We start from the raw sequence: 27,759 nt of genomic DNA, 5'->3' as shown, positions 1-27,759 counted from the left end.
CTCATTTGCCCTTGAAACTCCAGCCCCCTTAACTAGTGTGTGATGTATCTGAGCTCCTCCGCACAAGATCCACATTCCCTTTGAGTGACAAGAGTGCAGATATTCTTGCTTGCGCAAATGCTCCTTGACAGAACCGAGGTGGGAATGAGTTGGAGGCTAGCTTGCTCTCAGAGCACCGTTTTCATTCTGGTGCATCTGGCACAGTCCAGGCTGATTTTGAACCTTTTGCATTTTATTTTTATTAGAGATGCGGAGAGACCTGTAGTAAAAACTTGGATCCAAGCTCCCTGAAACACATGGGGAACTTGGAGGTGATATTTGCAGTTCAGGGCATTGCTGGCTGCCAATCTTCCTTCCCCATTCCTCCTGGTCTCTCGCTATGGAGTCATCCTGTAGCTGACTGAGTCCACCACAGGAAGAAACACAGGCAAATCACAGACTTCCCTCGCTTCCTAACAGCCAGATGGGCACAAGCCAGGACTTTTTTGCACTTGTGCAGACAGAAAGCATTTGTACCACAGTGCCTTTACTGAGCTAGAAAGCACCATGGTGAGTACAATAAAAGCCTCTATCACCATGTGGATGCTGGTCTGTCAAGAGGACTCCTCTACCTTTATATGAACAACTTCCTACCTATATAGCAGTGTCCTAACCTGGACCTCTTAATCTCACTTTTGTCCAAAATAGTCAGCAATTCAAAAAAAACTGTGCATAGACCAGTCTTAAAATCAAACTTTTTATTATTCTCATGGCTTTGGGTGCACCAGGCAAGCTGGAAAGCAGTTCCTCTGACTGCCCCCCTTAAAAGCAGACACCCTGAGTAGGCTTTCCTTCTGCATACATGAGCTGCATTACTGTAGGAGCTTTCTTTCTCCTGCAGACTGAATCATTTCCCAAATGTAGGCTTGCACAGCAGAAGATGCTGCTCTGACAGGGAGTGATGATGAGTCACCGGGATTTCACAGTTTTGTGTTCCTGCAAAGGAAAAACTCACAGCGATGAGTGAGGGGGCAACAGAGGAGATCTCAGTTTTGACAGACAGCAAGAAACAGCTCCTGGAGCATGAGCTGCTGGCTCAAAGCAATCAGGGGAAGGAGAAGAGCCAAGTGTAACGGCCATGTGAAGGTGGGGGCCGCAGGGCCAAGAGAGGTGGCCATGACAAGTGGCTCTGCCTGTGGTGTGGTCCTTGTGAGGGGGCCACAGCCTCCTCAGGCTCCTCTTGAATCCTCACCTGGGTTGAGAAACTCCAGGCAGAAATGCATGCAGGCCATCCCGGCTCTGCAGTACTGTGCACTGCAGTCGGAGCAGGCCAAGGCTGAAGGTCGGAGGGATAAATTGCATGTGGCTGGCCAAGCAGGGAAGGGTAATGAAGCAGATATTGTGTGTGCACAGGAGCGGGGAAGGTGCCATGGGTTTCTCAGCTCAGCCCTACAGCCTGCCAGGCTGCAGATACCACGGGGCCTTGGCGCTGCAGGAGGACAGGAGGCAGGTTGTTGTGGATTCATTTATATACAAAACCAGACCATTAGATGGGGGTTTGGGATTTGATAAGAACCTTGAAACAGTGCCAACAGCCCAGCGTCAACCCCACATAAAAGAGGCGTGAAGCGTGTGTCACGGCGGTGGCTGACGCGGCCTTATCTCCTGTTCCCCAGCCCCAACGGCCACCTCACAGCCAGCGAGGGCGGATGCCCGGCTGCCCAGGCTAGCGAGGAGTTCCACACCACCTAAGGCATGCAGAGGCCGGTGGGCAGAGCAGACACTCAGCAGGACCCTCGCAGCTTTGAAGTCTCCCTGCTCCCAGTCCCAAGTGGGGCAGCGCCCGGGACAGGCCCAGTCGAGGCCAGCAAGGCAGGGGGCTAGGACAACTGTCCCTTTAAGAAGCGGGTGAGGGCACGCATGCCTTTCTCCTGCCTCTTCCGCCCGGGCTCGGTTTCGAGTGGTGCGCATGCGTCCAGCTAGCACGCGATGAGCCGGTGGGCCGGGGGCGGGTGAAGAGCGACGCCGGTCATTGGCTTTGAGGGCGGGAGGTGCGTACGCGTGCGCAGAGGGCGCATTGCCACCTTCTCCCCGCCCTTTTCCCCGCCCGCACAGCCCCGCGCGCAGGCGCGCTGCGGGAAGGAGGCGGTCTTCCCCTGGTGCATGCGCGCTGGCTGCCCCGCCCCATTCCCAGCGTGCCCCGCGCGGTGAAGAAGCGGCGGCTGCAGGCTGGGGGCATTTTGTGTCCGCGATAGGAGCGGTTGAGAGACAAGATGGCGGCGGCGGCTGAGTGAGGGACCGGCGGCGGCCGGGACCCGGCGGAGCCAGCGGGCTTCGCGTTTCCCTCCCCCTCCCCCCTCTCCCTTTCCCTACCTTCACAGCACCTCGGTGGCCGCCTCTCGTCTTTCTGGAGGGCGCCGAGAGCCGAGCGCTGCCCGGCCGGGGAGCGGGACAGAGCCGCGGAGGGGGGCGCCCGCCGGAGGGGCCCGGCTGGAGCTGACCAGCGGGAACTAGCCTTCCTTGTTCTGCCCCCCCCTCCCCTTTTCCCTCCCCTGCCCCTTTCCCCTCCTCTGGGGCGGTGGCAGACCCCTCTTTCTTCCCCCGAGTCTCTCAGCGCCGGGAGGGCCCCTTAGCCGCCTCTCGCCATGGCGAGTAGCAGCGGCTCCAAGGCCGAGTTCATTGTCGGAGGCAAATACAAGCTGGTGCGGAAGATCGGGTCGGGCTCCTTCGGGGACATCTATTTGGCGATCAACATCACCAACGGGGAGGTAAGGGCGGCTCGCACTCCCTCACCTCCTTGGGCCCGTCGGCGCGGTCCCTTCCGCACTACGGGGGAATCGGAGACCAGCGATAACTTTCCCGAGGCCGACCTGAAGCCTGGTTTTGGCCCCCTTGCCCCCGCTATCGCTGCCTGTGGCCCCATCTCGCCAGGGTGGCTAAGCCGCCCTCCGCGGGTGGGGGGTGAAGGTGTGTACCCCGGGGTTGAGGGGCTTCCCCTGCCTGAGGGCCTTCATCGCCCTGGGGGGGTGGCACTGCCCCTTCCGACAGCAGGGGCGTGCGGTCGTGGTCTCCCCCACCCAGCAGTTGCACAGCTCGCTTGCGAGTAGTCGGGAGAGGAGACCACCATTGTGGGAAAACGCTCTTTTATGAGCGGCCAAAGTCGTCCCTCTCCCGCCAATCATCAATCCCCCTCTCTCTCAGCTGGGGAACACTTTGTGTCATTTTCATCAACAGTAACAGAAACAAAGAAGATCCCGTGTTTCTTCAGCTTTTTTTTTTTTCTTTTCTTCCTCCCCCTCACGGCTCTGAGCTGTAAAGAAGAAACACCCACGTATGTTCTTCCTCACTTATATGGATCTGAAGACTTTACATTTCCAGCTCAATTTCATGACCTGGGATGGATATTTTATGTACAAAACATCACGATATGGATTTTATTTGAAGACACAACAAAATACAGAATGTTGAGCACGGAGAGCTTAAAAAAAAAAAATTACACCTCAAAGCATTTGCAGCAAGGGTGTGTGGGGGATATTGAAGTGCTGTGCCCCTTAAACCTCAGTGGCAAGGCTGTGCTTGGTGGACGCTCTGCTCTGACTCCTTGTTCCCTCTCACTGTAGGAAGTTGCTGTAAAGTTGGAGTCTCAGAAGGCTAGACATCCTCAGCTGCTGTATGAAAGCAAACTATACAAGATTCTGCAGGGAGGAGTTGGCATCCCGCATATACGGTAGGAATCATTCCTGTATGCTAGTACAGTGACTTTTCTTTAATGTTAGCATGAGGCAGGACACCACCATTAAAAACAGATGTATCTGGGAGGGATTGAGCTGTTGGGGGAAAAATGCTCCATTTCAAGCTCTACAACTAGTTGGGTATGCTCCCCACCGGCCTGCTGTCTTTTCTTATCTGTGCATACTGTGCTTTGAAAGTGAGATCTTCAGCAGTTCCTGAGCTGTGAGAAATTCTTGTGATTAGAACAAAGTGTGAGACTGTTTCAGTGAGAGCCGATGTTTTTGATGAGGCTGAGAGTTTGGAGCCGGTACTGGAAATGGCTGCTTTCTTTTGTTGCTTGCTTGCTTTTTTTTTTTTTGTTCCAACATGTCTTCCTCCTCCGCTCAGAAAATGGCGGATGGACGTGATTAACCCTCCCCCTTCTCGTGTTGGGACAAGGGACGGGCTCAGGCATGTATCTTTTCCTTTCATAGTTATGTGCTGCGAGGCTTGAGACTACAGAGAACCTCAACCAGGAATGAAATGGCAGCCCCTTTCTGTTACCCGCAACAGATGCGTCACTAGGATTTCCGTACAGTTAAAGTGCCAAGATTAATCCCTCCCAGTTGCTTGTTGTGGGGCTTCCTTGTTTCATATTCTGTCTGAAACTTTAAATAGTGTTTAGTAATTTCCTGATCTGAAAGAAAATCACTGGTGCGGGGGACTCTAGGCGGAGTTACTTTCTTGAGATTATTGAGGTGTTAAGCTGGTGTAGTTCCCAATTACTGAATCTATGCATCAGAATAGATTAAATGAAACTTCAGTTTTCTCCGGAAAGACTTAGTACAAGAAATTGTTCTCTTTTTTTAAACTTCGTTAATAATTGTTTTTAAAGTTAGTATTTCTTATGTTTGCACTATGGCATAAAGGAATTCTGTTCCTTGAGCTGCAGAAACAATTTCAATTTAGATATTGTGTCCAACTGTGGATTCCATTTAATCTGTTAACCCTTCCCCGACTTTGTTGTATGCGCACCTGTATGAACAGTGGCTTGTAGGGTCTATTATAAGGTCATAATGATGACATATTCTAGATTGTGTATTAATTTTAACAAAACCTAAAGCAAGGAACCAAGTCTGCATTTCTGAGGTTTATAGCTCCCCTCCTCCCTTCCCTCCCCGTCCGCCCCCCAGCTGGCTGTAGTCCGGAATGTAAGCTGGAGCTGTATAGCAGAGGAGACAGTGTTGTCTTGGCCATCTGTCCTCATTCACTACAACCTTTTGCAGGAATAGGATAAACATACCTGAATTAAGCAGAATACTTGTAGCTTAAACAGAGTTGCTTATGTGAAAACAGATTTAGTCTTTATTTTAGACTACAGTTCCCTTCTTTTCTTCAAATGAGTGCCTTTATTTCACAACTGAAAGAATAGAAATTGCATTTTGGAAAGCTGTCACAGTATAGTTACATGCTAAAAGAGGGATAACAGCCAAAGCAGGCGGATATCGGATGTTTCATCGCAAAACTGGAAAAGCAGGCATTCTTAAACAATTTTTTTGAAAAAGTAAACGAACATTTGGTGCTATAATGAGGCCTAAGTTGCAAATTTTTTCAACTTTTCCATGTAACAGAAGTGAACTACTGTTTAAGTTACTGAATTTGGTTAAAATGCCCTGTGAGAGTGTTTTATTTAAAGCTGACATACTGGAAGTAATCTTTCATATTGAGAAACTTGCATCTAGATTCAATTACAGCAGTCATCTTTAAGTTTTCTTTCTGCTGTATTTGATGTTCTTGTATCTGACTTTGTTTTCTGTATAACCAGTGACTGTGGTTTAGAAGTCTCACCACCACAGGGGGATTACAACCTTTCTTTAACAGACACTTCCCCCCCCAATAATACAAGATTACAAGAATCTGAACGAGAATGGACAATTGACGCAATACTCAACTCAAATTGATTCATAGACTCATTGTGCTAAAGGTGTGTGATCTATTTGACAATGTCAGTGAGTCTTAAAGTTTTTCACTTTCAGGTTCTCACAGTGTTAATATTTGTAATATTTTTCTAGAAAACTGTCTTTCAGAAAATTTTTGGAAATACCTTTTCTGTCTTCAGAAGCAGCATTAATTTTAAACCTGTTTGCATGTACCAGATGCTGCTTGACAGGTTCTTTGACTAGGCTTCTGTTACTAGTTGTCATCTTGCTGTATGACATCTGGTGATGCTTAAAGAAATCTAAAATAGTATTTTAATGTTTATCTTCTTTAGGAGGAAGCTGAGCAGGGTACTCAGCACAGTTTTTGTGACAAACGTTAAAACGTGATGTGTTCAGTAGAATTAGAATCCATGGTACTTTGAATCTAAGGGGGAGGACTTGGCCTACCAAATGAGATGTATCACTGAGGTGCTTCACAAGGATATGTCTTTGAATAGGTGATTACTGAGAGTAAGACCAAAGTTAAATTAATGTGCATATTGTTTCAGACAATTCAAGCTTTTCTGACATGCGTTTTTAGCAGCAGCTAAGCTGGGAGAATGTATGACTTTGTACTTAGGTCACTTTGCATGTGTAATTGGTAATACATGTTCCACTATTGTTTTATAATGGTATGCTGTCAAGTAGGAATAAGCTGTTCTTGGCTCAGTATGCTGAGAAGGATGAATCAAGTTGAAGGGAAATCTTTCAATACATTTATTAAAATTTCTGTAATGGGACACCTTTAAACAACAACAGCACGAACAGAACATTTGATGGAAAAGCTTAGAATGAGTCTTTAATTTTCTTATTGCCGTGCTGTATAAGCTGGGTTCAGCACCATTTTTATCTCAGTGCTACATATCTGGGAAACAGAGGCACATAATCTTGCATTCCTCATTTAAGAATGAGGGACTTGTTTTCTATTTTTCATCTACTTAAGTAATGCAGTGGCCAAGATAAACTAACTACAAGTTGCATTATGTGGCTTTGCCTTACTGAAGTGGTCTGCTGTGGTTCATTGACTCACAAAGCTGAAATAATAGGTAAAGTATGGATTGCTCATGCATTTTTGGGCACCTGTTCTTAAAACCGAGTTCTGCGCTTTAGATGTGATTGCAAACTCAGTAATGGTAAGATAGTGCATCTGGAGTGTCACTTAAATTATCTAGAACCAAGCAATTTGGTTTTTTATAGCCTTTAAGGTTGATTTGATGGCCTTTCTGGCTGATTGCAAGAAAGCTAGTGAGCAAAATCTCAGTTTTGGAGTTAAAAGTTTTTTTTAATATGGCTTCTGTGGGATGAACTGTGAGCCTTTACTTGTCATGGAGGGTGAACAAGGGGCCTTGGTACTCCCACTATAACAGAACATGTTGTTTGCATGTAAAACAGCAAAAATTGAGATTGGGATGTCTTTATTCTCTGAATATTCTAAACCCTTTCAGACTTGCAAATATTTGACTTCACTGCTTATTGTTTCCAGGAAGAGTAGCGAAGTTTCTGAACTTGTCTCCGGAGTTTCACAAAACCTTATATGAATGCTGTACAGATTTTTAAGCTGTGGTTTGTTCTTGATGTACAAATTTTGGTTAATTATTACCTTCATTTTTCACAAAAGGCTCTTGGACCAAGTTTGACATTCTAACAATGTGATTTGCCCTTAGGACATAATGCAAAGTCCGCAGTATTCTGTTGGGCTTATTCTCATTGTTCTCAGCCATCAGCTGTCTTTTTCTTTTTTTTTCTTCTCTTTTTCAGTGGCAAAGCATTTTCAGCTGTAATCTTGTTAACTGGGCACTGATCCTATTAGTTTGGACTATCTACCTTTATTCCCAAATTCTTGGTTCTGGCTTGGAGGAATGCAGCAGAGTGTGTTGGTGACTTTGTTTTGTGTGTAACTGTGTTAAAGCAGTCTTCACAAAAGCAATTGTTTGAATTATCTGTGATAGCCATTCCTGATTTTGGCCATTTATCAGCTATGTTCATATCCTTTATGAAGATTACCTTTAGGTACTCTTTCAGATGTACTTTTGAAAGAAAAGTGGGCTTCAGATTTTTCTCCTACAGTATCATGGGATAACTTGTTTTTGTTACCATTAGTTTCAAATGGAAAACAGCTATGCTGGAACCAGCTGTAGCTATTGGTGACGTATTGGAAGTGTTGCACTTGAGAGCAGGAAGAGAGCCTAGTGAATGTGAAACAGATACTGCATGTATTCTTGTGTGTGCAAGGCCGAAGAGATACTGTACAGCATGTGAGGCTAATCAAGGTGATATTTAAGTTTAGTCATTTGTATGTTTAAAAAACGAAAGCTACTTAGTGATTTTTTTGCAACATTCTTGTGCAAACTGAACAAGTAAATCCCTACATGTCTGAACTTTTCAATGCTGTAAGTTCTTGCAAAATATTTTGATGTTAAGAAATTCAGTGTTGCCATCCCTGTATCACTATGCAATCTTCTAAATAGTGAAGCGTATTGTGAAGTTTATGGCAAAAAAGAAGTATAAAAGCATCTACAATTTTTATTCTTCTGGTTGCTTACTGCCATGTTGTTGGATAATCTATTAATAACAGACTCTGCCCATATTCATCTTCTCTAAGTAATATATGTAATGGAAAAACGTGGTCAGGTTTGGTAATCTTAGGGTTGTTATCACAACGGATTTTTCCTTGAGCACCTCAAATTTTGATCTCTTTTAAGCAGTGCTTGAAAATCTGTAAACACACCTCTCCAACACCTTCATTTTAAACTGTTTTCCCAATAACTTCCTGCAGCATAAAAAAAAACCCAACCCACACACACAAAAACCCCACAAACCCAAAAATACAACAGAACTAGTAGTCAGATAAAGTCTGTCGTCTTTTCATTGGTAAGACTGATAACTTGCATCTAGGTCTGCAAGTAATGAGGAAGAAGGTTCTAGCAGTAGAGGCTCCTATTAATTAACCTTCTGTTATTACTTAAGGCTGCATACTGAAGGGCAGAACCACTCTAGTAGATAAGAGAAAGCCTCTTGTTCTGGTAGCTCAAAGTAAAATTGAAAGCTAGTCTTTTAAGTTAATACCTACTTTTTTTCTACTGAGAGAATGAGTGTCTTCAAACAAAATCTATTTCATGTTTTATAACAGTCTAAATTTCTGTCTTAATTGGTCGTTGTAAACTCCTTAGAAGCATTCAAGAGACACCACAGTTTGAACACAAATTAAGCTGTCCTTTTTTGGTTTTGTGTTTTTCTTTTTTCCCCTTGCCTTAGCGCAGCCTTTCCAGAAACAGCAGCAAAAGTATGCCATTTCAGTTCAGTGTTCTTCTTGTTTGGAGCAGGTGATCAGCAGAAGTACTACTGAATCACTCTTTTCCTCAGCGATGTTTTCTGTACCTACTGGATTAATGGCTTACCTTCTCAACTGAACCTTCTGACTTTTATAGAAGAAACTTGACTTAGGTTCTCCTTGCTTCCTACCAGGTGTTAATGTACCTCATTAAACAGCTAGCACGACAGCAAGTCAACTACAGCGAAGTATGTATGCAGCATAATGCTAGGCAGATGAAATTACCTTATTGGTTAGGAGAGGAGTTGCACGGGCATACTTCACGTATTCGTATTTCTCCTGTAACCATACAAAAAATTATACAGAATTTTATTTATAGTCTCTCTAACTTCATAGCGTAGGGTGTTCATTGCTGTTTCTTTATTTAGTACTTGGGTGGCCTAATTCATACTCACCATGGCAACTAATGTTAGATGACATCTGCTAAATGTTCCACTTCAGTATTTCAGTCATGCCATATTATGTTAAGTTCATTTGTATTACTCCTAGCTGGGTAACAGTTAAGAAGTGCTTTTCCAGCTTCAAGGGAGATAAACTAAAAGTATAAAATGTGTCAACTTAGACATGAATCTTATGATGATAGATGACCTTTCTTACATGTGTTGCTTCAGTATCTGTTAAGACTCAAATTAGTATATTTTTACAGGCAGAATATACTTTCCAATTTGTCTGAAACATCATTATTTGTCAGGAGATGTCTCTCCTGAGAAGTCTAGAACATGGGACCAGAAGGAACCACTTTGGTCCAAATCCAGCACCTGTTTTGGACAACGTGCTATTCTTTCTGTCAATTAGTCAGGTGCAATGTTAAAACTTTATAGGCTAGCACGGCAGTGCTCATGATTCTGTTGTCAGACAGAGAGCGCTTCTGTGCCTGAAGATAAATGCTTGTACCAATCCATAGGCAGTCAGCTCCTATTTATTTCTTCCCTGATTTTTTTTGTTAATAACCTTCTCCCTATTGCAGTCCTCCTGTATCTATAAAGAATAGTTGCATAACTCCGTACCTGCCTTGCTGAACTGTTTAAATACATGATTACAGAGGTCACCACCTTCTCATCTTTCTTGAGGTCTCTTCTGTGCCTGTTCTGATTTGGATTTCCTTTCCTGAATGTTGGTGACAGGGCTTGCACGTCAGTGCCTTAAGCATTGATACTGATTGCTTCATGGTTTCTGTGTAGAATACCTGTACTTTTACTGGTTAGGATTACCTATTATTCAGTGATGCCTGATATTAGAGCTATATGATTATAGGGAGGTCTGTGTTTTCTCTTTAGTCACATCATCTGACTAATGCCTAGTTCAGAGACTTTTGTACAAATGACTTAGTGCTTGCAAAAATGGAATACAGTTCCAGAGTGTTCATCAGTTCAGTGTCTCTTGGCTTTCTGTAGGGTGTCTGAATCCTTTGTGTTCATGAGGCCTTCCAGACTTGCATATTCATCCTCACGTGCCTGCTGACTTGTCAAACTTACTAATAATGTGATCTCGGGTAATTCTAGTAGTAAGTTCTTTCCAGCTTGGTTGTTCACTGTACACTTTTTGTTTTAATAGCTCTTTTTATCCACCTTAGTTCTTCTGACAATCTCCATTTTTGTCATGTGAACTCTTCCACTCGGTGTTTGAAAACACTCGGTGCTGGGAAACTAATTGCATAGGACTACAAAGAGTAATCTATAGGGTCACATACTATGAATTATGAAAGTGGTAAAAGTTTATGTAATATCAAAGAAGTCCAAATCGGACTTTTTTTAATGTGACTATAAAGGTTTCTGGAAGTCTAAAGGTTTAACTATGAAAGTCTTGTCACAGAAGCATTGTACTTCCTTGCAGTGAGGCACCAGGACATACTTTGTTGTCTCACAAAAGCATGACCTTCTGCAGTTCTGTTTGTAATTCCAGGTTGCCACAGGCTCTGCTGGAATAGCCAGTGATCGAATTGACAGAAGCCTTTAGTGGAGGATAGGGTATCTGGCAAAGCAGGTGTTGATTGAGGAGAGCTCTTACTAAGCTGGAACAAAATAGTCTTGTTATAGTTGCTCTGGTAGTAGGAATGCTTTCTTGTGACACTGAGCTGATGTTCTGGTTTTGTATGTAATAAGCTGTACAGAAAATGACATGCCATTATGCTAAAGGTGACAATGCTTTTACTGCCTTCATGGTTTCAGAATGTGTGGGATTTGGGGTTTCTTTACCAGTGATTAACAGCTGTACAGTTATTCAGTAATTCAGTTCCTCTTGATCTGAAATTGAGTTTTTTTCCTGTGAATCTTTTGAATCCTTTTCTTTTATTCATCATGTGATCAGCTCACACAGCTTTGATAATTGTGCTGGTTTTGTTACCTTGTTGTAATTACAAGTGCCAATGTAATGGTCAAAACTGATGGTTATCTGCTAATATTGTGTAAGTGGTCAATAGCCTGAACCTGGGACTATAATTTCGTGGCCTGTGTCTGAATTCTGTTAGCCCTTCACCCACCTCTCTTTGCTAGTTGGCTTACCTCAATTTGACTCCTTCAAAGGAAGATACACTAGATGTGAAGAGAATATAATAACCAAATGTTTTTGCAGTTAAAAAAAAACAAAACAAACTATTAACAAACATTTTGTCAAACATCTTTTGTCATTGGCATTATTTACAAAATATGCAGTTGCTGAAATAAACATCATACAATTTTTGAAGGATGCAGCTCTGAAAACAGAAAAGGATTTTAAGTTTGGGTAGACCTGACTACAGTATTTGCTACTAAGTGCTAGATGTGCATCAGTACTTCATTTGCTTGTCTCAAGGTTAGTCAAGGGAATTAAAATAAACACCCCACATGAGTTGAAGTAAACATCCACTTGTCATGTGATCTGGCATCATACACTTTACTGTATGGTATTTAGAAACCCAATACTTTCAAACCACTGTGTCATGTGACTTAGTTGTTCTGCATAGAGCTACAAATATTGAAATTCAAGATGTTACAGAATTTCAGCTGTGTATGTATACTGGGGCAATATATCAGGCTGCTAAACCACATGATTTGGAAACTTGTTGACGTGATGAGTCTTGGTCTTTCAAATAGACAAGTCACTGAAGTCAAATTAAGGTCGCTGTGTTCAATCTTTAACCATGCTTTGACGGAAAGCTTCATAAATGATATTTGCTGTATTCTGACTGATCTGTAGTAATTTGATCTGTAGCTTTAAACAGATGAGGCAAGGGAGAGTGACGAAGCATATTCCTGCATGTGTGGGCTTGGGCATGCCTTACAGCCTGAATCTGGACTAGGGTTCTTAACAGCTCTATGAGATGATACAGTGTTACACTGCCAGTTCAAGGATAAATCTTAGCTCTTCATAATATTGTGTGTTAATGTTTTGTGTAGTCTTCAATAAGATAAGTTACTGCTGTTCTTCAGGAAAGCTGATAATAATCTGTACTTGGTGTGGTTTTTTGGCATAAGTAGGTATAAATGGACCTGTGCTACATAATCAAAATTCTCTCTTTAGGATATATGTCCTAATGGGACATACAGCTCTGTGGGAATGAATGAGAGAAATAATGAGTTTTCCTCATCTAGTAATTTAACTTTTCTTTTTGAAATAACATATTTTATGTAACTATATGCAGAGTCATTACCCGCCCCAAATGAACTGATAAGTAGTTATATCTCTTGCTCCCACTTTCCACTCCCCTCCAAAACTCTTCCTGTTTAAAATGTATTGCTGCTGTTGCTTCCTCAACTTTAGTATGAGAGAGAGTACTTCCAAGTGTGCTGAAAAAAAAAAAAAGCCCATGGAGCTCTAACAGACATGTGGAACACTTGTGTTCTGAGATGCTAATGTCATCTAATAGTTGCCCAGGGCTTTGTATGGATCATTCTTTCATATTAGTAGCATGTTCCAAGTTTCATTGCTGATGCAGTATTAGAACTTCTGAAGGTTTCTCTTTGAGACTTTAGCTTTTTTTAGCGTTGTGCTCAGTTTGGTGCCATATTGGCATGCAAGTTTTAACACTACTGGGCTAAAGTGCAAAACAAAGTGCTCTGAATTTGTGCTAATCCAAAATGTGTGCTTATATGCCATCTTACATTGATTATGCAAATATGGGAGTAAGGAGTGCTTGGCAGGCTCTTACGTATCATAATATCCAAGGTTTCCGAAGAAGAGCCAAGACGTCTAACGTTTTTAGTCAGAGCTGCCAGTAGTAGCAGCTACTAGACTTTGAATGGACATGATGTAGCCTTACTACTTAATCCCATTTTCCCTGGAAATGTTCCAAGGGAAATGAAAACTTAGTTGCAGTGTTAGCAAAGTAAATAAAGTGCAAATTACTCCAATACCCTAGCAGAAGTTTCAGTTGCCAGTAGTGAAATGAATAGATGCAGCAGTCTTGTGTGAGGAATTATAGGCAGGTAAACATGTAAATGAAATGTCAAGAGGTCCTGTCTTACTTGTTTGTGTTGCAGAGTTGATTCTGTTTTCCACCACTGCAAAAATGGTCAGGAGATTAAAATTTTCTTGTGCATATGTAGAAGTAGGCCAAATGGACGGTGTGCAATCAACCTGAATTACTGCACTTACTAAGCAGAGAGATCCCTATAGAGGAACCAAGTGCTTTTTTAAATGTAGCTCCCAGGGTAGGCTTCCTTTTCATTAGCTTCACTTTTCTGTGATGCTGTAACTAAATTTTCTTAGTTCAGTTGAAGACTGATCTTTGATCCTTTTCCCTTATACTGCAGTCTCTTGGGCACTGAACCATTACTGTCCTGAACAATTACACTCAGCATCTGAATTGGAATTCCATTTCTTGAAGAAAATCATATTTTATCTAGATCTCGATTTACTCCTTAGAATGCCTCAATTCAGCTCATTATTCTTTAGACTTTTTCACAAAAAACCTAAATGTCATATGACAGAATAACAAGGCAGATCATTTGGCCCAGTTTTCATTACTCTAGATGACCATAATATTTCATTGTCAACCACGATGTATGGAGTTGTTTATAGAGCATTGTCAAAACTACTCAGCCGTTTGTACAGGTGACTTTGATAGAAACCAAGAAGTAGATTTACAGGCATAGTCAGTAATTCTTGAACCGAAGCTGGTTTGTAGTTGACTAAACTTTTCTCAACAGCATCTCATTTTGACTCTTTCTCCATCTCTACATTGCATTTTTTAAATACTCGATTGCTCTTGCATTTGAGCATTTCTGATTGCTCCTTAAAAGGGCGTTGCCAGGCAGGTCTTTTCAAAATGCCTACGTTTCATGGCTCGGTGTCAGGTTACAGTGTGAATATTAACCTTTTCATAATTACAAACTTTATCAAATAATACCATCAGCATGCTTTCCTAGTTGAGTCACTTGTAAGTTGGGTTTTTCTACATCATAGTACATTCAATGAATTTTTAGAAGGTAAAAACTGATAAATAGTACTTACAGTATTGGCATGATTGTTGACATGTTGGAGGAAAACGTTTTGTTGACGTATCATTTGAATGACTGTTTTCAAAATACTTACTGTCTGCATCCCTTCTTGATGTAGGGAATGAATAAAGGTCCTAGACCAACCTGTAAAACAATGACTATGATCCACAGCTCATACATAAGTTTTATCAAATTTATAACTATGCGTTACAAAGTGCATGGTTTCTACTAGAGTCCCAACAGTGGGAAGGTACAGGCCAGTAGTTCCTGAAACAAATCCAAATATAGAATCTTTTCTCTGCGGTTTTGTATACGTTTTACTTTACTGCCGTGGCTAAGCTTGGAATCCTGTGAGTACCATGGAATTTGTCTGCTTTATCAGTGGTAACTATTTTCCAGACAGCTATGCATTAGTCTCCTGGAGTCATTGCCTAAAGTGGAAATAAAATGTCTGTACAGGTCTTTAAGCCCCAGCTACTACTGTGTTTGAGCTGAATCTTTTTATTTTTGTTTTTTTATCTGCATCCTCTTATTATGGGGTATATTCTTGGTGTCTCTTGTCTGCACTACTGTTGTTGGAAACTTCAAGACTCTACCAGGAGAGAGCTGGTCAGTGCCTTATCCATTGATGGCTGGTACTAGGTCTTTGTCCTAAGGACTTAGATGCCTAGCAAAGGCAAAATGCAGCCTTCTGATCAATAAGGTGTTGAATCTTTACAGTGATGTACTAGTACTCAGCACAGCTTCATAAACAGTTTTTCACACTCATCTCTTGCTTAACTGTAGGTATCTGGATGTGCAGAAGGACTGTAGAGAAGAATATTCAGGTTCTCTCTTCTAGTGTCCGTTTAAAGTACGGAAACTCACAGCTGAGATCTGCAGAAGTGAAGGGCGTGACTCCAGGCCTTCTCAGGCAGCTTAGGTGGTGTGAAATACTTTCCCCCAGTTGCAGATAATATAAAGCAATACTATGACAGAAATGTTGGACATGGATTGGAAGGAAAAATATGCATGGGAGGCCTTCTGCTTGTCCTCACAGCATTGACAACATTTCATTTTTTGCCTCGAATTGATATATCAGACAACTTGAGGGTGGTTATCACAGTCTGTTTGGCTGCAGTTGGTCTATTGCTACATCTGTATTTTTGCTTTTATGACAAAAAAGTGGGTTTTTTTGACGAAAAAGTGGGGTTTTGTGATGTTGAAAACTGGTAAAGAGCCTTTATCTTCTACTTGGTAGGACAGTAGAACTTGATTGTCATTTGTTAAATTTGGGTGAATGAACGAAGAGGTAGTATGTGAGTTAATGAGCATGAGCTGATTTGGTCTGTTGCAGAGAAGTCATAGCTGAAAACAAAGCCTAAAGCATTTAAAGATGTTTCTGTGAAGTTAAATAACGCAGGAAATGATGATAGGAGTGTAAGGTGTGCTGCAGATGAGTTTCAGTTCAGACTTTGTACACACACCTCAGTATATTGACATCTAATGGCTTCTGCTTTGATTGCATTTTGATTTTAGTGTTTGGTATTTCAGTTGCTGCTAAAGTGTAGTAGTGTTTCCTCTTAAGGGAAAACTAAATGTGTGCGCACGCGCTTGCCAACTTGTGTACTCTGTGTCGCTCTCAAGACTTTTTTTCCAAGAAAAATAAGACACTACTAGCCCTAGTTTTTAGTTAGCTTTCAAGATTGAACGTTAGCCAGCAATGTGCCCTTGGCAGCCAAGAGGGCTAATGGTATCCTGGGCTGCATTAGTATTCCTGCTAATGCTGAGTAATGTTCTTTGTTGCAGGTGGTATGGTCAAGAAAAGGACTACAATGTTCTAGTTATGGATCTTCTTGGTCCCAGCCTCGAAGACCTATTCAACTTCTGTTCTCGCAGGTTTACGATGAAAACAGTACTTATGTTAGCAGACCAGGTACGTACAAATCTTACTGTGAGGAAATTTAAAACCCTAAAGTATTTTGTGCAACGTGGTTCTCTAAGTAGGTTAAATAATGGGTTATGCAGTGTTGTATATAACTAAGTGAAAACTTGACCTATATAGGAACGAAGTAATGGTGGCTTCTGTGTGCTGTGGCATACAAAATGAACGTAGGCCTGTAGTGGGAGGGCAGCGCAGATACCAACTCCTTGACACTGCAGATCTGACAAGTGCAACTTAAAGTACCAAGACTAATACAGGTGGATTAACTCCTGATACCAGCCTTGAGGGTGGTATTAGAAGGTCTGAAGCAGTCTCCAGTTATGGCTGATCTGATTCAATGGAAACCTGTTATGTTCTGGCCAGCTGCAGTGACAGGTGGGCAGCATGCAAGTCTGTGGGTCTGTTCTTACTGAATGTCACTATGCATTCACAACCTCCTGTAACTTCTAGTACCAGACCATGAGCTAATAAATACTGTTTTGGTTGTTGTGGTGCTTAAAGACAGTTCTTAAAGCTGTTAGTGGAGATGCCACTCTACCTCAAACTTAATCAAGGCCTCTAAAACTGAGGTCTGTTAAGTCTTTTTCTAGCAATTGATATTTTTTCAACTTGGTCATGAGAGTACAGCATTTGAAATGGCCAGGCTTATTTATTTCTTGCTATTTAATAAATAGCTTGATTGTGCTGTCTTCAGCTACTTGAAAGGCAGTAAGTGTTTCTCGAGTTGAATTTTCAATGGTAGTTTAAATTTCATCTAATGTTACGTAATTGATGTTGGTACCAAACTGTCGCTTAGCCAGATGCTCGTAGAATCCCAGGCTCTTGGCCAAGGAAGCTCACGGCATTTGTATGGAGACAAGGTCAGCTGTCCCTATTCTCAGCTGCCTTAAGTGAGTGGTACGCTTGCTTTAGAGAGCCATTTGCCTGCTCAGTTAGCTAGAGTCTGGGTGTTAGAGCATCTCCAGGGAACCTGTATGGTTTTTGTGCAGTATTCCTTTGAATGATACACACTAACTAGTTGTCATCTGGGAAACATAGGTGGGATTTATGACATCAGGGCACAGAACTGGCTTTTAGGGCATAGTCCAGTAGAACAGCTGTCAAGTGTATGATGTTGTAACAATTCGACTCACTAAAGACTGCATGAAGAATGTTTTAGTAGCTGAAAAGCTGTACCACATAAATACATGTGCTGTGATCTCATGCACAGGAAATCACATGACCCTAATGACGATACAGCTGTGCCAGAATTTCTCTGCGTCTTCATTGCTGACTGTTATTCCTGGGTCACGGTAGCCTAGATATGACAGTATGGGCTACAGTCAAGTTGTTACTTGCTCTGTTACCTGGAAAAGTGACGCTTGATGATGAATGAATAACCAGATGAATGAATAACTGGGACAGGGGGAGGGAATGAGCTTTAAAATTGTCTTCCAGTAGGTATAGAAAACCTTTATTTGAAGTAAGAAAAAAAAATTACTCTTTAATGGGACACTGTAGTTAGAACATGAACTTGAATGTCTGGGACATAGTTTCAGTTATTTAATCTGTCATTTCCTGACCAAGATTATGGTATTTTAACATAAGTTGCAGAGGAAGGTAACGCTAAAAATTCATGCTTTCATTGAAGGTGTAAGTAAATTGTATTGCTGTCATTGAAGTCTTACCTGTTTTGTTGTTGCTTCTTGTTGTTGTTTTTTTTACAGATGATCAGTAGAATTGAATATGTGCACACAAAGAATTTTATACACAGAGACATTAAACCAGATAACTTCCTAATGGGTATTGGGCGTCACTGTAATAAGGTTAGTCTAATGCTCTTTGTTTAAAAGATGCAAAGGGAATGGCTATGTTACTTGATTCAAGCTGCACAACCTTTTTAAAACTTATTGCTAAAACTGATGTTTTGGATGTTAAACCATGTTCTTTGATATGAGAACTTGGATTTCTCAGTGTCAGCTTCTAAATGCAGTGGCATACACATGTGGGTCTCTGACCCACCCTGTGAGATGCACTTGATTGCAAGATGATTTCTAGGCTTGCAACAAGATTATAAACTAACCCCAGAAAATACTTAGCTACTTTTCTTAGTGATGGAGTTTCATTATCAAGATGACTGTTGTAATAGCATTTTTTCCCTCAATCATAAAGTCAAATCTTAGCTTTGGCTTTGGGGCTGACTTCCTGGGATGAAAAGAATTTGTGCCAGTGTGGGAGCTCCTGACCTACCAGTCATCAGGGCATTAAATCTTGCAGTGACAGACTGGTAAAGAGAACTTTTCAGCCATCAGAATTGTGGATATGACTAATAGCCAATATGTTGATCAATTGCCTTGATAAATAAATTATGCAAATATGTTGTTGGAAAACTTAAGTTGTAGAGTACCTGAATATGTTGTACAACAAAAACTGCTCTCAATTTACTTTGGGGGGAAAAAAAAAAAGCAGGGTGGGCTGAGGCTGTTGCACTTGTTTGGATGGGAAAATGTAGTCAGAAGTGCATGTTTCCTATTGAAAACCTTATATAGAAGAAAACTTTATTATTTTATTTTTAGTTCTCTTGAGTGAAATATGCTTAATCCTGCAATTTGTATGTTGAGCTCGGGCAGACAGGCAGCATTGGCAATGCATTAAGCATGCTACTTAATAGAAATTAACTTCAGGACAAATGTACGTGATCAAGCTGTTTATTGGAAGCAAGATTCCCACTTATCTTCTCTATATGCCATCCGAGAATGTCTCATCTTAAGGCACTACTAGTATTTAAAATGTTTACCTTTGTTTGCCTGTATGAATGCCAACTTCAGGGCCATGAACATTAGAAGGGGAAAGCTTGATTAACATGAGATAACAGCTCTTGTCTGAAGAGGTGCAGTGCACTGAATGTTTAGATACAACCATTGTTGGAAAAACTTGTAAGTCCCGCTGAAAGGCAGTCTTTATGTAATCCTGTTGCTGTTAAACTTTGCTTGTTCCCAAGTTTCATACTTTCACTCTGTAGAGCTCTATTTTCCTCTGCTGTGTCAAGCAGTTAGGCTCCTTAATTTTCTGGCATGACTTAGAGTATAACTTGAAAACTTTAATTTTTTTTTTCCTAGTTTTAGTTCCTGATTTCGAATTGTTCTTTTTGGGCCATTTTTCTATACTTTTGCACAGTCATGCTAGGTTGGCATTGCTGTACTTTGTTTCATCTTGATGTGGATTAATGGCCTAGAAATTGCTGCTGTGCTTACTTTAGTGGAGGAACACATTAGATTTGCATCAGCTGAAATGAAAAAACAAAATTGCCTCTAAACCATTATATTTTTTCCCATTAGTAGACTAGGTTGGGAGCCACGCAATGATACCGTGGTAAACACTGTGGGCATGGGCTTCATTACTGTTGCAGGGTTTTAAAGATTAGGGAGGTAGTTCTTGGCGGAAGTGCAAATTGATAGGTTTACATGAGCAAAATGAGGAATGGGTTGCTTCAGTTTGGAACCAATTGCTTTATCTAGGGAACACTTGCCACCATATAATATTTACTTTGTTTCTTTTTGTAACTAAGTGTAGTTTTGGGGGTTTTAGAGGTAACTATACACAGTTTAAAGAAAATCAGCCACGAAGACTAGAATAGCATGGTAATCTTGTTCCAGTAGCTTCCTGTCAGTTACATTTTTTAAAAAAATTAAATTGATTTTTTCAAATTTTAATTTGGTGATTGGGAGAAATTTTGCTCCCACCTTAAAAGATGCATTTTCAGCTCTGCTAGAAATAAGCCCTGCATGCTTATGAAAGTAAACTTTAAGGTGACTAAATGCCTTCTACCTCTTCCTTACTGAAGATTTACTTTTTCTAAATGTCTTTTGGGGGAAGGGCAGTTTGTGGAACTGAAGGATGCTTTTGTAAACAAAATTTCAATTTCCTTTTTTAATAGAGCCAAATGTCACCATTGCTATCCCTGGTCAAGGCAGTGCCGTTTTGGAGTGGCTCGCAGTTGAAATTTCCTTTGTCACATCTTTCAAATTTTCTGCTTAAAAAAAAAATAAATTTAAAAAATAATAATACAAACATACATAGTTTTTTGAAAACTACAGTGCTTGGTGGAAGAAGGATGGCATTTGGCTACCCTGTTCTTTCTCGAACGCCTCGGTGTTGCCTGTCTGCGCCGGCCATTGTTGCAATGTAAGCAATACTGTTTGATGCACTGCCACCCTCTATTGTTTGTTCAGTGTTTAGAATCTCCAGTGGGGAAGAGGAAAAGAAGCATGACTGTTAGTACTTCTCAGGACCCATCTTTCTCAGGATTAAACCAGGTCTGAACTGTCTCCTATTCCAACCTCAACCCCAAATTCATGTGCTTTATTTTTGTTTTGTTTTTGGTTTTGTTTTTGTTTTTCTGGAGAATGTAGACCTTGCAAAAGCACCTCTTATGTTGGCATTATTCAGACATACTTGGCAAACATGTAACATTACTAAGATGTTTCTCTGTGGCGCTTGTTTAAATTGTGGAATTATTTCTACAGTTGATATTAAAAAGGGCTAAATATACGTGCTTGATTTCAGATGCAGAAGCAGGGGGTTTTTTTGTCCTTTAAAACTCGAAGGTAATCTATTGAATGTGTTGAAGGATAGACATGCCACCCTAGTGAAAGAGCAGGGCTGCTGCACAGGGCTGTCAGCTTGCCTTCCCATAGGGTTCCTGCAGTGTCTTTGAACGCAGTGAAGTTCTGTTATCGTTTCAGCCAGACTCCTTCCCTTGCAGTTTTTGTTCAAAATCTTTCCAAATGTGTAATGAGGACTCTCGTATTTTCTTCCATTGTGCTTATAAAATGAAATTACTCCAGCAATCTGTGTCTTGGAGAAGCACAAGCTTATCTTGTAGTGTTAAATGTAGTACTCCTGACTCTGAAGATGAATCGGAGAGAAATGAAGACGTGTGCCAGTTCGTAGCAGGACAGCTGGAAATTGCTGAATATGAATCATAGCTCAGAAGTTTGGCCATAGAATCAGTCCGTAGCTTTCCACAGTGATAGTCGTCACTTATTAAATCCCAGGCAGCTAGCTGCTGAACGCAAGCTGACAGGCTTCTGTTTTCTGCTTCTGAAACTTTCTTATCAGTTGAGGCAGAGACTTTGATCTACTTCTCTAGTTGCTCTTGGCAAAAATCTTGCCCTACTTCTCCAATTTCCTGCTGATTGTGCAACAAACAGAATTAAGGTGGTATGAGGTTATCTGTGGGAATATGTCTGTGGTCCTGCTAGCTGGCATCGGTACATTCTGTGTTCATCCTAATCAGGTTGTGTCTTCCAGCTTGACTCTTCGCAAGATTGACTTACTCCTTTGCTTTCCACCCATCTAGAATGGGAAATACAGAATGAGCCTAAGCTAGGGAACAGTAAACTTCCCCAGAGGAATCAGTGCTCTAAAATAATACCCGGTTACTTGTCTGTGTTGCTGAATTGATTTCTTTTTTTTTTTAAGAGGTTCTATCCATATGACTTGAGAGAATGCAGAATTACCTTATTCAGGTCTAATTGAGAGCTTGTAGCAGCTGTGGAAGAGGCAGAGCATCATTTACTTTTATAACTCTTTTGAAGAAAGTAGTCTTACTATGTCTGTGCTAAACAGGGCTAGACACCAGCTATTTATGTATTAGGGGCACACTTCCAGTGTTAACTATTTTGATTTCATGAACTGTGACTTTGTCCCTTCATACCATTGATTAACGGCAAGATCCCCAGGATTACAGAAAGCACATGAAGACTTTGAATTATTTAAAGTGTTTGTAACTAAACATGCAGTGAAAATATTCTGACTGTGTATAGTGTTTGGTTTTCCCTCCTTCTCAAGGCATAGTATTTTGCGTAAACTAACGGGCAGCGGCCCTGCAAAAGTAGCTATTGCAAACCATATATCAGAGGCTGCCATCAGATCAGAAAGCTTTAATCAGAAAATAAGGGATTGCATTTGAGCTCGGGCTTTGCTTCTAGGAAAGTTGCATTTGCAGTATAGTAATCCCACAGAAGCTTTATACCATCTTCTTTAGGAGTTTAGTATCAAAATCGCTAATTTCCTGGTAACTGAAGAACATGTCCATGCTCACTAAGTGAATAACTACCTCTAGTGGTAGCTGTGACGGGCGCAACAAAGACAAGACTCCGACTTCCCTGAACTGTCTGACCAGTGTAGTTGATTTAAAAAGCTTGGTTTTACGTCCTCTTGCTCAAAGCATTCTGGGCTTTCAGGGTGACTTTCACTAGAACAGCAAAGGTAGAACTGCTGTGCTTTGTGGTTGCATATAAATCATGAGAAGACTTCAGCTTAAGGTTTTCTGCTCCAACATCAGTAGTTTAAGAGGGTTTTAGCTTTCTTTTTTCCTGTCTAGACTATTATAGTTAGAAAATCTTCAACGAGAATTCTAAAACATGCCTACCATGCAATTCAGAAACTTTCAGTCTTTTAGTATGTTTGATACTTCCATGTCGAGTGTTGCTTTATGATTCACAGCGCTTCAGTGTGCCAGAGTGACCCTTTGTTTCAGTCTTGGATGCAGGTATACCTGCATATCAATCTCCAGTACTTGTTTGCATTTAAAGCTGCATCTTCTGTTTTGGAATCACCTTTAAGGTGATACTGAAAAGGTTTTTTACTGAGAATTTCTTGAACCTTATGTCTTCTTTCCATCATCTCTTTCCCCCACCCAAGTTACTTTTGCAGTATTCATTAATCTGTAGGGGTTGTAGTCCCTGATCCTGTAGCATTAATCCAGCGCTGGAATCGGGAGCTCAGCCTGATGATTTGTAGCTTGAAGACTGATTGCTAGAATTTGAAATGTTCCTTACGTACTCTGCCTCAGCTTTTTTGGCTAGTCCTGAAATCTTGTCACAGGAAGGTACAGTCTGTATTAACCTTTGTAGATAGGCTGGCTGTTAGCACACTAATTAGCACACACTCAGTTGTTGCTGAATACCAAATCACTGGGCAAGCTTGGTTATTAGAAACCTAAATTGGATTCAATGTACTAGGCTCTAGCTTCCTGGCTGTATTAATAGTGTGTCATGCTGCTGTGGTAGTGTTCTGGTAGTCTTAAAATGAGCATATGATTGAAAGCAAGATGTCTTGTTTGCTGTTGAAGGTTTTGGCCTTATGCTCTGCAGAATGGCCAGTGCTCTTTGAGACACAGAGAAGAATACAGAATGTGCATCATTTGCATTAAGCTGCTGAGCTGCCATTAACTATGTGTATGTGTAAACTGCTCTAGTGTGAGTGGGTTTTTGTGAAGTGTGCTTTCGCACATATTAGTTGCCTTCCTAAATTGTGCACTGTAGTTACCGAGCTAATGTGATACAAACTACAATAGTAACATAAAATAGTTGTAGAACTAAGCTACAGATGCTGAGTAGCACAATCTAATCTATTCCACTGGATTGAGAAAAGGCTTGAACTAATTCACTATTAAGTTTTTGAACTGGCTAGTTAAAGCTAGTTGTGACCGCACTGTTACTTTGCTTCCTCTTAACTGTAGGCTGTTACATTGCGTGGATGTCTTAAACGGTAGCTAATGCCTAGTGAAAGAGGTTGGGGGTTCCTTGCATTGTATAGGAATATAATCTATTTTCATTTTTCTTTAAGTTATTCCTTATTGACTTTGGTTTGGCCAAAAAGTACCGGGACAACAGGACAAGGCAACACATACCATACAGAGAAGACAAAAATCTCACTGGCACAGCTCGATATGCCAGTATCAATGCACATCTTGGCATTGAGCAGAGGTGAGTTCAAGGAGATTACTGCTGTGCTTTTGGAGGCTGCAAGATGACCTTGTTTGTAAGCTTCTGAAGTATCTGAACTAATTTTATATGAGTAAGTGTATATATCCCTTTACAAGTGCTTTTCTTTTTGACTTCCTATGCAAGGATAGGGGAAAAAAATCCAAGCACATAATTTGCTTCTTGAAGAGAGTCTCAGTCTTGCAGGCATGAAGTGGGTGTTTTGCATACTGGTGGTTTTTTTAAAGGATAAGCTGTACTTTCATGTGGATCTGTCAGAGGACCTTCACAAGTAAAACAGTGCACTTTCCTGGTTGAGTTGGTACCTGTTGATGCCACTGCTGACTGGCTTGAGATGCAGTTCTGTAGCCAGAAAGGGTATTCTAAAGCTAGTGTCTGTGTCCTGTTTTCTCACTCTCCCTTCAAGTTAGTAAACTATTGTTTATCCTTTTGCCTGCAAGCAAGACTTAAAGATCTTCTACTTCACTCACACTGTATTTTGGTTTCTGGTATACACAACCATAGTTGTGGCTCTGTATGTATATATGTATGTGTGTGTGTGCATATATATTTATATGTTTGAGCTTTGCTTAATCAACAAACACATTTTTATCATCTGGATCAAACGCATATTGCTACTACAGTATCCTAGCAGTGGTCCAGTGGAGATAACACTTTAGGTTTTTTGGAAGTGTATGTTAGGTACTCATGAGATAAGAACTGATGCCTCTCTTCTCTTCCTTACCTGTATGTATCTATATTGTAATGTATGAGTGTAATAGTGTGCTTTATCATATGATGCTGAGGTTGCTTAGACATAGTTCAAACTTTCATGAATGTCTGTGCCTCTGATCTTCAATTTAATCAAGATGGGAATGACAGATTTTCTAGTGGTCAACTTCAACAGAACATGTAACTTAGATATTTGTGCTTTAAAATGCTCCATGTTTCCTCTTTGCTTTAATTGCCTTAAGGTTCCTTAAGTGTATTTCATTGTCAGTGTTATTATTTAAGCCTACTTGACATGTGGGTCAAGTAGGGTAAATGACAGGTGTCATTTGTGAAGTAAGTACATTTCATAGAACCCAAGCCATTCTTGTAAGGGAATACCTGTGCTAGCACCTTACAGTGAAGGGAGGGAACTGCAAAGGACTATTGCTTTTGAATTTAGTTGGAGGTCTTGTACCATCTCTGCTGGTACTGGGAATTCTAATACAATTAGAAATGTAGCTTGGTGCATGCTAAAAGCTATTAAACTGTCTAGATCAAGCCAACAGTGAGGCAAACAAATAATATATTCCTGTAATTAAGAGAAACCAGTCCTAAAGCATATGGCAGAATATTTCAACTGTTAGTGCTGTACTTTAACTGTTGCAGAACATGTTTTTCTATATGTAATGACAGCTATTCTTGAGGAGCTGTTCACAATGTTATCCATTTCTTCTTTTAGTAATGGAGAGTATTGTCCTGTTTTCCAAATCCTGAAAATAACTTTTATCAGTATATGCTCAAATGTAATATATCCATTACAGATTTACAGAACTAAATGTTTCCTACTACACAGTCATGAAATTAAACATTAAAACAACTAACTGTATGGGGGATGGAAACTATTAATACCTTTATTGCTTCTGAATTTACCACTCCCTTCTCAGAAAATGTTATTTTGTGACATGGTCCCATACCAGTTCACTGATTCTGTTGATGATTAAATTCTGCAATTGTAATAGAATTAGCAAGTTTTGCAGGCTGGAGTTTGTGGTCTTCGCATCAGTTTTCATCCCTCTGTCTTTGGCTGTGGTTTCATGTCACAGCTGAAATCACCTCAGAGCTAGCTGCTGTCAAGAGGAGTGAACCGATCTTCTCTTCCCTGACCCCTGGGCACAGCTAGTGCTTTTTTGGCCTTGTGGTGAAATGGTTTAGGGAGCCAAGCTGACTTTCTTCTGGGATAGCTCCCTGAACTGGTTCCCCAAAGGGTCAGAGAGCTGGAACATGAGTTGAGGGGGGGTGACAGGCAGGCCATTCTGGTGATTATTAGTGGTTATATTGGGTTGGCTATAATATAAATCATCACCTACAACTTTTCCTCTCATACCAAGATCTGGAGGTAGATCTGTCCAGGTTCTTACCTGGATTGTTTTCACTTTAAAGGAGCTGTTATATCCTCACCCATACATATAATCCTGTTTGCAATACCATTCTCAGCTTTTTGCTCCTTTATAGGGGTAGTAGGTGCATAGTCTTTCCTGCCACCATTTAAATGCTTTTCTTGCACATCTGTCTGGGTGGCAAAGCAGTAGCAATACCTGTCAGGTTTTCTTGATAAGGGAGCTGGGAGGAGAAAAATAAGTTATTTTTCTGTCTCATGTTAAATAGATGTCAGCTGCAGAGGGGCAGTCAGGAAAAATCTGGTTCTACTACAGCTCGGAAGAAGCAGCTTTGCCAAGAGGAAAAAAATCATGGAGCATTTTTTCCACTTCAGTGAACTGCACTAGCCTTAGTAATTGTGAAAGCTGTGTAGCCAAGTATGATGCTGGTGTTCGTGTGGCTGAAGTGTGGATCTGCAGCATATGCAGCACAGAAAACATTTGAAGGCTTTTAGATGAGAGTTGGTGTGCAAATTCTCAGTGAAATCTATGGATGGATAACCTTGGAGTTCTCTAGCTGCCTTGAAACAAACTTCTTGTGGGAAGAAAGCAGAGGCACCTCTCATTCATGCATGCACCTTTCTGAATATTGCTTCGCTTTTAAACATCATGGAAACAATTCACGTGTTTTAAAAGAAGTTAAGAAAGAAAGGAGTTATGCCCTTTTGGGGCTAGTTGTTTACTGTTGGTCCCAGACTGAGGCAATGTTCAGGGAAAAATCTTCATTAAGAAAGTTAAGGCTAACGTCATGTATCTCTCTTACAATGCATTCCATGGTTCCTACAGGTAAAACTTTAGTGTCTATCCAAGCTACTTAATTAAATGGGAAAGACATGTTTCATTTTTCATTTTCCAAAGTTTTTATATTTCCCAAATTATTCTAATGTAACTGCAGATGGAAACTTACCAAACACAATACCTACTGACTATTCCTTGCTTGAAAAATGAATAGGATCTCCTTCCTGCTGGTGAAGACTTGTTACATGCCTGCCAGTGGAATCCTGAACACCTAGATGCCTTAGCTGTATTAAAGAGACCTTCCTTTGCACCGAAGCTTAGGTTTTATTACTTTTTTTTTAATTTTGGAATGCTTGCACTATTTGGAATTAAGCATGAAATGCCAAAATTTGTAATTCATTGCATTCTTCCTCTTTCTCCAGTCGTCGGGATGACATGGAGTCTCTAGGCTATGTATTGATGTACTTTAACAGAACTAGTCTGCCTTGGCAAGGATTAAAGGTAGGTTATGTTGCCTTCTGGGGGATTTTTTCACACCCTGCCTTTTTTTTCATGTTTGGGTATCATGTTCCTTCCTGCTGGTCTGGATAGGCGGTTGTATGTAATGTTTAGCTTGAGTTACACAAAGTGGCTTTTCCCAAGGCATGGTATTTATAGAACGTAGAAGAAAGGTTCTTTCTGCTTCTCGTGCAGCAGGCAAAATGTGTATTGTTCAAGTGTCTTAAATTTTATGCTAAACAATAGCTTACGTCATCTGTGCAAATTATTATTGTCCTGTTGTA

The 27,759-nt window shown here is 41.0% G+C and overlaps 1 protein-coding gene across 4 annotated transcripts in view; it reads left to right on the top strand.

Annotated features, from left to right (window-relative positions):
• Nucleotides 1-2,508: 2,508 nt before the first annotated feature.
• Nucleotides 2,509-27,759, top strand: part of CSNK1A1 (casein kinase 1 alpha 1) — a 35,483-nt gene continuing 10,232 nt past the window's right edge. For 3 of the 4 annotated variants that reach the window (XM_059825528.1, XM_059825526.1, XM_059825527.1), the window contains exons 1-7: nucleotides 2,509-2,747; nucleotides 3,600-3,706; nucleotides 16,206-16,332; nucleotides 18,048-18,146; nucleotides 20,553-20,636; nucleotides 23,956-24,095; nucleotides 27,400-27,478. In XM_059825528.1, coding sequence (XP_059681511.1) covers nucleotides 2,625-2,747; nucleotides 3,600-3,706; nucleotides 16,206-16,332; nucleotides 18,048-18,146; nucleotides 20,553-20,636; nucleotides 23,956-24,095; nucleotides 27,400-27,478 — 759 coding nt within the window. In that variant the 5' untranslated portion in view covers nucleotides 2,509-2,624. The remainder of the gene's footprint in view (nucleotides 2,748-3,599; nucleotides 3,707-16,205; nucleotides 16,333-18,047; nucleotides 18,147-20,552; nucleotides 20,637-23,955; nucleotides 24,096-27,399; nucleotides 27,479-27,759) is intronic. The other variant, XM_059825529.1, reaches the window with a different exon arrangement.

Source organism: Gavia stellata, chromosome 16, assembly GCF_030936135.1.
Source record: "Gavia stellata isolate bGavSte3 chromosome 16, bGavSte3.hap2, whole genome shotgun sequence".
NCBI lineage: Eukaryota > Metazoa > Chordata > Aves > Gaviiformes > Gaviidae > Gavia > Gavia stellata.
Note: the sequence above shows the minus strand (reverse complement) of the source record. Positions and strands in the feature narration are given on the sequence as shown.